The 12,611-nt window shown below is 43.0% G+C and overlaps 1 protein-coding gene across 1 annotated transcript in view; it reads left to right on the forward strand.

Moving 5' to 3' along the window:
• The window catches only part of LOC120910374 (alpha-1-macroglobulin-like), a 150,196-nt gene that overhangs the window by 106,826 nt on the left and 30,759 nt on the right, over nt 1-12,611 (forward strand). The window contains exons 26-27 of the mRNA XM_040322133.1: nt 844-918; nt 2,991-3,153. Of these exons, the coding sequence (XP_040178067.1) occupies nt 844-918; nt 2,991-3,153 (238 nt within the window). The remainder of the gene's footprint in view (nt 1-843; nt 919-2,990; nt 3,154-12,611) is intronic.

A 12,611-nucleotide genomic window follows, 5' to 3' on the forward strand; every position in this document is an offset into this window, starting at 1 on the left:
TCCCCAGCCAGCTCTCTATTCTAAAGGGTAATTGATCTATTGTGTGTGTAAAGAAGACCTGTGTTTACCCTTAAGAGATGTGTATTGTATCGTCAGGCTAAATGATTAGATAATTGGCTCATGTTAATTATTCTGATTGCTTCGTTGTAGTAATTAACGTCACTGATGTCATTATCTAAAGAAATGTGCCTTGTCAGGGTCGGCTCCAAAGTGTCTACCTATAATCTGTATGGGAGCCCAGTGTGTGGAAAGGGGGTGGAGATTTCATTGTTCTTTGATTGATGATTAGCTTGTAAACTGTATATAACTAGCAGCATGCTGCCATTAAAGTGTGTCTTGTTCCAGCATTAAGCTTTGGCTCATGTATGGTCTTTTATGGGAAGAAGGGAATGCTTGACGGGGATGTTTTCTACTACCGTCACAGGGCCCCAATGGTCAGTCCGCCCCTGATGGGAAGTGCTCTTTTCTGAGTGGCTTCTTGTTCATTCACAAACTGAAGCATAGCAAACACGGTTTACTATGCTTCTGTTAAGAATTAACACAAGAGCCATGGGTACAGATCACTCACTGTGTTCGTTCATTCATCCATCCTGAAACATCCCTTGCAGCAGCCAGCGGGAAAGAAGAGAAGGGAAGCTGGCAGCACTGCAGGGGAGAGACGGGACACCAGAACACAGGGGGAATTGGCACTGCACAGGGTGATTAGGGTGTGTAAATTATCTTCTGTTCTGATATTCCCTACAGCTGTAAATGTTCTTTATAAAAGTAAAAAGTATTATTGCCATGTTTATATGTGTCCCTCTTTCCTATGTGTGCTCTGAGCCAGTGATATATGTGTTGCAGGGAGGAGTGGAAGATGACGTTTCTTTGTCTACATATGTGACCATAGCACTGCTGGAGGCGGATGTGCCAAAAGATGTAAGTATAAAAAGGGAAAAAAGTGCGCTTACTAATACAAACAAATCGTGAACAAGCTGCTAACTCAAAAATGTTATACTAACATAAAATCTGATACAAAAAAAAAAAAAAAAAAATGGAGTAGCGCTAAAAAATGGAGTAAGGCCTTCAAAGGACAGAAGGCTATATAAACACAATGTCTATCAAGGTGGTGTGATATACAAAAGTGAAGAAAATCATTAATGAAAGTCCATGTGAAGAACAGATTCAGAGCGTGACGCCCCAATGTGATTCAGGTTATGTGAAGTCTGATTCCAATAAAGAGATACGACTTGCTGACCCTTACCGCAAAGAAAGATCCTAACGGACCAAGTCAAGCTGGATTCACTGGGTATGCTGGAGAGGATCCTCTCTGTATATACAATCCCTCCAGGGGTCACCAATCGATCAGTGAAACGACCAAATAAAAAGAAAAAAACTCTTATAGTGTAAATCCGTGTGTGATGATCATAAACATGTATCCCCAGTGACTGGTAATAGACAGTGTGAACATAAACAAACCACCACCAGTACACACACTGACCCTTACCAGAGCCACTGATCCATCAGGATCAGTCAAAGCATAGGGGATAAACACAGTAGGCAGCGATGGGACGTCTCAGCCAATGTTGGAACAGGAGATGCAGCAGGTAGAATATGTGAGAGGAGGAAGAAAGACTCACATAGCGTAATACCGTAGCGATATTTAATAAAATAAAATAGTAACACTTACAATTGGATAAAAAAATAACAGCAGGGTATGAGAAAAGCCGGCCGGCGTGTCAGAACGGATCCTCAGATTGCGGTGACGTCAGCACGTCGCCTCCCAACGTTTCGTCTGCTCTAGACGTGGTCACGGGAATGATGTAAAAGATGTAAGTGCCATCAACTCTGAGTGCAGAAATAGTCATCAGAATCAATTATTTAGGTTGGGTCATTATAGAGTAAGTCCCCCGGGACAGTGAGAAAACATTGGGAATCGTGCATGTATTGGAGAGATATGCCGAGCATTTTTGTTTATTGTAACCATGCATATACTATAACAGGGCTCAAAATTTCAAGTCCTGAGCTACTAGCCAGGCCTCAAGGGTTACTCGCCACCAGATGCCCTGCCCAACCCCTTACCATGTCCCGCCCCTAATCCCGTCCTCCTAAATTATCTCATGAAATTACACTTAAATGTTTTATGCAGAATTAAGTTATAAAAATAAATATTAACAACAACTTTATCCGGGCCCAAAAATGCAGCCTGCCCATGTCTACCAGTGCAGCCATGTGTCCCCAGTGCAGCCATGTGTCCCCATTGCAGCCTGTGTCCCCAGTGCAGCCATGTGTCCCCATTGCAGCAAGTGTCCCCAATGCAGCCTTGTGTCCCCATTGCAGCCATGTGTCCTCAATGCAGCCATGTGTCCCCAGTGCAGTCATGTGTCCCAATTGCAGCATGTGTCCCCAGTGCAGCCATGTGTCCCCATTGCAGCCATGTGTCCCCAATGTAGCCTACCTGTGCTGGGTAAGAGAGAGGAGAGCTGCCGCCGCGAGTGTGGGAGTGATCTTAGGGGGAGAGAGAGGAGAGGGGAGTCGCCGCCGCTGCTGCCGCCGCCGTGTTGTTCAAAGCGCGGGGAACATAGCAGCTTTCAATTCAATAGCTGTGTTGCCCGCCGTGCACCGTCATATACAGTCCCTCCCCCCTTGTTTGGGAAACTTTGATAGACAGATCACCCATCCAATCCTGGGATGGGTGATCTGTCTATCGAAGTGCCCGGACAAGGGGGAGGGGCTGTATATGACGGTGCGCGGCAGGGAACACAGCTATTGAATTGAAAGCTGTTATGTTCCCTGCACTTTGAACAACACGGCAGCGGCGGCGGCGACTCTCCTCTCCTCTCTCTTCCCTTAAGATCACTCCCACACTCGCCAGTCCTCAAAATCCACTCGCAAAATGCGAGCAGGCGAGTGGAAATTTTGAGGGCTGTACTATAACATGACCATGTTCTCTCCAACAAATATTACATACAATTTAGCAGGTTTGTACTGACATGATTTTTTTTTTTCAGAGCCCAGTTGTCAGGGATTCAGTGACTTGTCTACAACGACTTGCCATCAGTGTGACTAATATGTACACCCAGGCATTGCTGGCCTACGCATTCACTTTATACGGTGACATGTACAACCGTCAGATCATGCTGAACAGACTGAACCCAAGAGCTGTGAGAAGAGGTGAGACTTGTAACAATGGAACCTTAGAAAGTATAGGTAAAAATGATCTATCATAAGAACGATGGCTCTGTGTCACAAAAGGACTACGTGGATCACAAACCCAACTGAACAAAATTACAAACACTATGGAAACTATGGGCCAGATTCACATAGAATTGCCCTGGCACAGCGTATCAGAGATACGCTACGCCGCCGTATCTTACCTGGCTCTAAGTCGAATCAAGGAAGATTTTGCGCCGTAAGTTACGGCGGCGTAGTGTATTTCTCGGCGCGTATTTCAAATTGGGCGGGTAGGGGGCGTGATTCATTTAAATGAAGCGCGTCCCTGCGCCGATTGAAATGCGCATGCTCCGTTTCAAATTTTCCCCCCATGCTTTGCGCGAAATGATGTCGCACCGACGTCATTTTTTGAACTTAGACGTGAGTTACGTTCTTTTCCATTTCACGGACAACTTACGCAAAAAAAAATTAGAATTCGACGCGGGAACGACGGCCATACTTTAACATGGCAAGTCTATCTATACGCCACGAAATAGCAGCTTTAACTATACGCCGGGAAAAGCCGACTAGCGACGACGTAAGAGAATGCAACGGCCGCGCGTACCTTCATGAATCGACGGAAAAGGCTAATTAGCATACCCGACGCGGAAAACGACGCAAACTCCACCCAGCAGGCGCCGAAGTATTGCACCTACGATCCGAAGGCGTACAAAGCCGTACGCCTGTCGGATCGAAGCCAGAAGTCGTCGTATCTTGGTTTGAGGATTCAAACTAAAGATACGAGGCGGCAAATTTGAAAGTACGCCGGTGTATCAGTAGATACGCCGACGTACTCTCACTGTGAATCTGGCCCTATAATGCCACGTACACACGACATAGAAAAATGCAATTTTTTTAATTGGTCATTAAAAACGATCGTGTGTTTGCTCCAGAGTATTTTGGGCATTAAAAATGTAGAACCTGCCCTATTTTTTTCTCAACGTTTTTCACGTTGTTGTTTTTCTCGTCGTGAAAAATGGTCGTGTGTACGCTTTAACGACGGGGGAAAAAAACGCGTATGCTCAGAAGCAAGTTATGAGAAGGGACATTTGCAAAATCAGCCCAAAGGGTAGCGCCAATCAAATGGAACTTCCCCTTTATAGTGCTGTCATACGTGTTGTACGTCACCGCGCTTTGCCTCGAGCATTTTTTAATCACGATCGTGAGTAGACATGTGCGATTCCGTTCGTAACGAATGGATTTTCGTACGAATTTGTTAGTATTCGTACATTCGGATCAATTCAAACATCCGAATAGCTGGAAGTACTAAAATACGAAAATTACGGAATTACGAATAAGCAAAATAACGAACAAGCAAAAATACGAACATACGATTGGACAAACTTACTAAAATACGAAACACTGAAACAGCAAAAGAACGAAAATGACATCTATAACGAACAATTTGTATTCCGTATTTTAAATCCTTTGGCCCGGATTCAGAAAGGACTTGCGACGGCGTATCTCCAGATACGCCGTCGTAAGTCCAAATGTGCGCCGTCGTATCTATGGGCGTATTCAGGAACTGAGATACGCCTGAATTTTGCAAGATACGACTGACGTAAGTCTCCTTGCGCCGTCGTATTTTGGGTGCATATTTACGCTGGCCGCAAGGGGCGCTTCCATAGATTTACGCGTCGAATATGCAAATGACCTAGATACGCCAATTCACGAATGTACTTGCGCCCGTCGGATTTAGCTACGCCGTTTACGTAAGGCTTACGTCCAGCATAAAGTTACCCCTGCTATATGAGGCGCAGGTAATGCAAAGTATGGACGTCGGAACAAGCGTATGTTTTTACGTCGTTTACGTAAGTGGTACGTGAATGGGGCTGGGCATAGGTTACGTTCACATCGTTGCCATTGAGCCGTCGTAACTTAGGGCGTAAATTCAACGTGATTCTGAGCATGCGCGCGCATGCGCTGTTCGTACGGCGCTTCATTTACATGGGGTCACTATTCATTATAATACTACACGCCCACTACCAGCCTACTTTGAATTACGCCAATCAGCTTATCTATTTTGTGCTGAGTCACATTGTACAGTGTAAAGCCTCGTACACACGATCGGACTTCAAACAAACTTTTCCATGGATTTTTGTCCGAAGGGATTTGGCCAGACTTTTGTTGCCGAAAAGTTTGTCCGTTTGCAGAGCGAACTTTTGTCCAATGAAAACCGAAAAAGTTTGTCCGATAGAGCGTACACACGCTCGGATTTTTTGGAAAACGCTCATTTGGAAGTTTGTTGGCAAAAAGTCAGACCGGCTTAAGAGAAAGTCTATCTTAATATGGATTATCCGCGTGTTAAAAATGAAACTAAAATACGAGATTTGCGAATGACCGCGCCGCGATGTATTTACAAAATTGCAAAATTCCGAATCCATTAAACGCTAATTATTATCTAACAAAATTACGAATTTCGAATCAACGACAATAAATTAGGCAGAATTACGAATCATTTAGTATCAATGAAAATAAAACTGTTACGAAAATACGAATAGGAAAACTTGCGTCTTACGAAATACGAACGGGTCCGAATAGGAAAACTTGCGTCTTACGAAATACGAACAAGTCCGAATAGGAAAACTTGCGTCTTACAAAATACGAATCTACGGAACGAGACGAAACCAAACAAAAAAAAACGTTTGTTTTTTTTGTGCACATGTCTAATCTTGAGAGGAATCATGTAGAGAAAAACTTTGTTTTTTTTCATGACATGAAAAACGGTCATGTGTACGCGGCATCAGTATTTCAGCTGTGTGGGGATCTCTGCTTTAATTTTTGTTCATAAAAGATATCAGTGACTTTTTTGAATCAAAGTAAAATGTTTTTTAGGATATTTCATCTTAACCACTTCAAAACCGGCCCATTGTAAAATGACGTCCACAAAGAACCTCTACCGTTCAGAGTGGACGTCATATGACGTCCTGGGCTTTGTGGGGGGGATATCTGAATGATGCCTGCAGCTAGAGGCATCATTCAGATATCCTTCTCTTCTGCCGGCGATTCTGCCGCTAGATCGTTCTTACAGGCGGCGGGAGGGGACATCCCCCCCTCCCGCCGCCATCCGGTGCTTCTCCGGGCTCTCCCGTGCCATCGGAGGCCCGGAGAACGAATCGTCCGGCGCTGGCAGGAAGCATAGAGATGACTGGTGACCAGATGGTCACCAGTCATCTCTATGACCGTCGGAGGACCCGGGCGCGATGTGATGACGTCACGCCCGGGTCCCCGTAAGTAAACAAAGCCGCAATTGCGGCTGCTAAGCAACAGTACGCATGAGATCGGTGAATTTTTTTTCACCGATTTCATGCTTTCAGGCCTGGAGGAGAGATGTGGGGTCATAAAGAGTACCTGTCACACACATTCCTATTACAAGGGATGTTTACATTCCTTGTAATAGGAATAAAAGTGATAATAAAAAAAATAAAATAAAAAAAAAAAGTGTAAAAAAATCATGAAAATATGTAAAAAAAAAAAAGATTTTTTTTTTTTTTTAACGCCCCCTGTCCCCAGTAGCTTGCGCGCAGAAGCGAACGCACACGCAAGTCCCGCCGACATATGTAAACGCCGTTTAAACCACATATGTGAGGTATCGCCGCGTGCGTTAGAGTGCCAGCAACAATTCTAGCACTAGATCTCCTCTGTAAATCTAAACTGGTAACCTGTAAACATTTTCAAAGCGTTGCCTATGGAGATTTTTAAGTACCGAAGTTTGGCGCCATTTCATGAGTGTGCCCAATTTTAAAGCGTGACATGTTGGGTATCTATTTACTCGGTGTAACATCATCTTTCATACTTTACAAAAAAATTGGGCTAACTTTACTGTTTTGTTATTTTTTTAATTCATGAAACAATTTTTTTCCAAAAAAAAGGCATTTAAAAAATTATTGCGCAAATACCGTGCAAGTTAAAACGTTTCAATGACCGTCGTTTTATTCCCTAGGGTGTCTGCTAAAAAAACATATATAATGTTTGGGGGTTCTGCGTAATTTTCTAGCAAAAAAAATATGATTTGTACATGTAGGAGAGAAGTGCCAGAATAGGCCTGGTATGGAGGTGGGTATAAAAGCCCGGTATGGAAGCGGTTAAATGTATTCAATTTTGCACTAGCCAATACAGCAGTGGGCAAAAGTCCGGGACCCGACGGTTTCACCACCCTGTACTACAAAAAGTGTAGGGAGATCCTCTTACCAAAATTATGCCAATATTTTAATGGATTGGGCAAAGACTTCGGGTTGAGTCGGGAGGCCTCAGAGGCCATTATAACAGTTATCCCCAAGGAAGGCAAGGATAAAGGAGATTGTTCAGGATATCGACCAATATCTCTGCTAAATACAGATGTAAAACTGTTTGCAAAGGTATTGGCCGAGAGAGTAAAACGGGAAATGGCAAAGATGGTACATCCTGACCAGACAGGGTTCATCCAGGGAAGGGAGGGGAGGGACAATGGAGTTAGAGCATTATTGATAATGCAAAAAATGAAAACAAACGGAACCCCCAGTCTACTCCTGTCGATAGATGCGGAGAAGGCATTCGACAGGGTAGACTGGGGATTCATGCTACGTACCCTGGATGAAATGGGGTTTGGACAAAGGATGAGGGAGTGGATAACAACTCTATACCAGGAACCGAGGGCAAAAATAAAAATAAATGGTAGCCTATCCCAAGACCTGATAATGAAAAATGGAACCAGACAGGGATGCCCCCTTTCCCCACTTCTATTTGTGCTCTCCCTGGAGCCACTATTAGCCAGGATACGCAAGAACCCCGACATAAGAGGAGTTAAAATAGGAGAGGACGAACACAAACTCTCAGCATTTGCTGATGAAGTACTCTTCTATTTGTCAGACCCTATAATCTCAATTCCAAAATTACTGGACTTATGCATGACATACGGAGAAATATCAAATTTTAAAATCAACGTAGCTAAAACCGAGATTCTAAGTATTAATATCAATGGACGAGAGGAAAGGGATTTAAAACAGAAATATTGCTTCTCCTGGGTAAAAGCACTCAAGTACCTCGGTATTTTTCTAGTTAAATCAATGGAAAAAATGTACGTGAAAAATTTTATCCCCTTGTTAAACGAAATTAGGGAAGAAATTGGGAGGATAAAAAGCAGACCGATATCCTGGATAGGACGAATACATTTCTGTAAAATGGTAATTTTACCAAAGATTACTTACAAGTTCCAGATGATACCTATAAGTTTGCCCGGAACACTCTTCTCAGCCCTTAAGAAACAGATCATGAACTTCATTTGGAGAAATAAGAAACACAGAGTATCCTTCCAAACCTTAAGACAACCTAAAAATAAGGGGGGATTAGCAGTACCAGACGTTAAAACATACTACGAGGCTGTGGTTTTGTCAAGGGTGGTGGAATGGGTTAGGGCCAGTAAGGAAAAGAGATGGGTTAACATTGAAAACGAAATGTCAAAGGCAAGTTTAGATAAGATTATATGGAACCCACCTAAATATAGGACACTCGATAAGAATACACACGAGATAACGAAAAATGCACTAAAAATTTGGGATTCTAGGTACAAAAAAATAGAAAAGGAATTTAACTCACCATTATTGGCACTGAAAAACAATGATTATTTTGCACCGGGTAAAGCACAGATTGGAGGAAATTGGATAAAAAAAGACACTACCCAATTAAGGGATGTAATAAAAGATGGGCACATTGCAACACTACAAGAATTAAAAGAAAAAAAAGATTGTTTTTTGGAAATAGATGAATGGAGATACCATCAGCTGGCCCACTTTATACAAAGATTACCGCACCCACTGAGATCAGGGGAGCAGCTATCCGAACTGGAAAAAATATGTACATCGGAAAAGGTCAAGGGAACTATCTCAAAATTATATAAGATTTTGCTAAAGGTGGACGAGCGGATGGTTCCTCCTTTCATCAAAAAATGGGAGAGGGAACTTGGATCAAAGCGAGATAGGGCCACAATTGAAAAAATACTGACACTGGCCCATTCCTCGGCAATAGATAGCCGTACAGCTGAGATGAGCTACAAATGCTTGACCGGATGGTACATGACCCCGGACAAATTATCTAAATTTAACGAAGGACAAACGGGAGAGTGCTGGAGGGGATGTGGATCCCCGGGTACAATGGCTCATCTCTGGTGGAAATGCCCTAAGGTTGAGGAGTTCTGGAAAAAAATACTGGGATGTATAGAAGAGATCACAAAAGAAAAAATTAAGTGGGATCCTTGGGTGATATTGTTCCATGGGGGTGAGGAAAAAATCAAAAAATATAAGAAAACCTTAGTCCCACACCTATTAAATGCCGCCAAAAGGATAATACCGAGAAGATGGCAGGAGATAGACTGTCCCCATACCTGGGAGTGGATGGACTCTGTGGAAGAGACTTACAGAATGGAAGAACTGAGGGAAGAAGTGGCAGGAAATAGTATAGTCCAGGATAAGAAGTGGGACAATTGGAGGGGTTTCAAGAGATCCTGGAGCTATGCAGAAAAACTTAGGGCTGAGACCTAAAGATAATAAAAACAGAGTTGAAGGCATCAGGAGATACTCCGGATTGTCTGTGGTGAGAAAGGGGGAGGGTGGGGAGGGAGAGGGGGGAGGGAGAAATTGGGATAAGGTAAAGTAACTGAAAAATTGTCTTTTTTCTGTGAGACTTTAATTAAGTAAATGAAGGAGTAAATACCATAATATATACACAAAAAAAAAAAAAAAAAAAAGTATATATACATTTACACATCTCGGAAAGAAAAAAGCAAATGTAAGAAAAATAAACTACACTAATGATGCGAAACCTGATCAGAGACGCAAAGGGCTGGCAAACGGAACATGAGCGTATAAACGCACACTCTATGGCCCCATACTCACGAGCAAACATGTCTGCTGAAACTGGCCCGCAGGCCAGTTTCAGCAGACATGTTTGGTCGTGTGTGGGCGCGAGCGGGCCGAATTCCAGCAAACATTTGCCCGCCGGGCCTTTTCCCAGCGGACAAATATTCCTGGACTTGTTTTAAAACAGTCCGCTGGAATCCTGCCCGCTCGGACATGTACGGTCGTCAGTACAGACCTACCGTACATGTCCAGGCGCCCGCCGTCCCTCGCATGCGTCGAATGACTTCGACGCATGCGTGGAAGCATTTTAAAGGCGGGCCGCCCACGTCGCCGCGTCATTGTCGCGGCGACACCGCGTCATCGACGCGGCGACACCGCGGACACGCCCCGCGTATTGTTTACGCGCGGACTTCTGTACGATGGTGTGTACAACCATCGTACAGAAGCCCTCTGGCAGACATGTATGGTGAAAACGGTCCGACGGACCGCTTTCACCATACATGTTTGGTCGTGAGTACCCGGCCTATGAGGTTGATGTCTGAAGTGAAAAGAAAAAAAAAAGAAAAAAAAAATGTATTCAATGATTTAGTTGTGTGGTTTCTATCAAAGTGGAATTCAGGAAATATCACTATCAGAGCTACTACCGGGCAAACTTCTAGTTTCAGCACCATGGACAGGGGATATATTTTTTATACTTTACACACTTGAAACAAACACAACTACTAGCTGATACTGATAACTGAGTGTGCAAGCAAGGAAAAACCAACGGCAGAATTGTTCTTGTCCAGATTCTGTTCTATTCAGACCCTTTTATCATACAAATCCAACTGGTTTTGTGGGTGTTTTACCCTACGTTCACACCTATGCCCTTTTTTGGTGCATTTTACCTTTTGCAGAAACGCACTATAGACCATTTAACAAGGTTTCCTACGGTACACATTGACATCTATGGCCCGGATTCAGATACGAGTTACGACAGCGTATCTCCGGATACGCCGTCGTAACTCTGAGTGTGTGGGGTCGTATCTATGCGACTGATTCATAGAATCAGTTACGCATAGATTTCCCTAAGATCCGACCGGCGTAAGTGTCTTACACTGTCGTATCTTAGGCTGCATATTTACGCTGGCTGCTAAGTGGCGCTTCCGTATATTTATGCGAGGAATATGCAAATTAGGTAGATACGCCGATTTAGAAACGTACGTCCGCCCGGCGCATTTTTTTACGTCGTTTATGTTAGGCTTTTTCCGGCGTAAAGTTACCCCTGCTATATGGGGCATATCCTATGTTAAGTATCATTTTACTTCCACTGCACAATTATGTGCCACTTTGTGTTGGTCTATCACATAAAATCCCAATAAAATATATTTACATTTTTGGTTGTAAGATGACAGAATGTGGAAAATTTCAAGGGGTATGAATACTTTTCCAAGGCACTGTGTATGTATATATCTAGATCTATAGATATATCTAGCTATAGATCTATAGATATATATATATATATATATATCTATATATATATACAGGGTGGGCCATTTATATGGATACACCTTAATAAAATGGGAATGGTTGGTGATATTAACTTCCTGTTTGTGGCACATTAGTATTTGTGAGGGGGGGAAACTTTTCAAGATGGGTGGTGACCATGGCGGCCATTATGAAGTCGGCCATTTTGAATCCAACTTTTGTTTTTTCAATAGGAAGAGGGTCATGTGACACATCAAACTTATTCGGAATTTCACAAGAAAAACAATGGTGTGCTTGGTTTTAACGTAACTTTATTCTTTCGTGAGTTATTTACAAGTTTTACAATGTGTTCAATGTGCTCTCCAGTGACATGCGGCGAGTGCTACGCTGTGGGCTCTTGCTGAATGAAGCTAGGACAGCCACTGATGTTTCTTCATTAGTGATAGATTTCATGCGTCCACATTTTGGCAAATCCAACACTGAACCAGTTTGACGAAACTTAGCAAGCAGTTTGCTAACTGTAGCATGGGAGATGGGTGGTCTCGTAGGCTGTCTTGCATTGAAATCTGCTGCAATGACCCGGTTACTGCGTTCACCAGACATCAACACAATTTCTATCCGCTCCGCACGTGTTAACCTCGGCGACATGTCAATGGCTGCAAACAAAGAGAATCTTGTAAATAACTCATGAAAGAATAAAGTTACGTTAAAACCTTGTGAAATTCCGAATTAGTTTGATGTGTCACATGACCCTCTTCCTATTGAAAAAACAAACGTTGGATTCAAAATGGCCTCCATGGTCACCACCCATCTTGAAAAGTTTCCCCCCTCACAAATACTAATGTGCCACAAACAGGAAGTTAATATGACCAACCACTCCCATTTTATTAAGGTGTATCCATATAAATGGCCCACCCTGTGTATATATATATATATATATATAGATATATAGATATGTCTATCTATATATCTATATACAGTATGGGGTAGATTCATAAAGAAGTTACGCTGGCGTATCTATTGATACGCCGCGTAACTTCTAAGATGCTCCGGCGTATCTTTTTTCTGTATTCAGAAAACAAGATACGCTGGAATTTGGCTAAGATCCGACTGACGTAA

This window comes from Rana temporaria, chromosome 8, assembly GCF_905171775.1.
Source record: "Rana temporaria chromosome 8, aRanTem1.1, whole genome shotgun sequence".
Taxonomy (NCBI): Eukaryota; Metazoa; Chordata; class Amphibia; order Anura; family Ranidae; genus Rana; species Rana temporaria.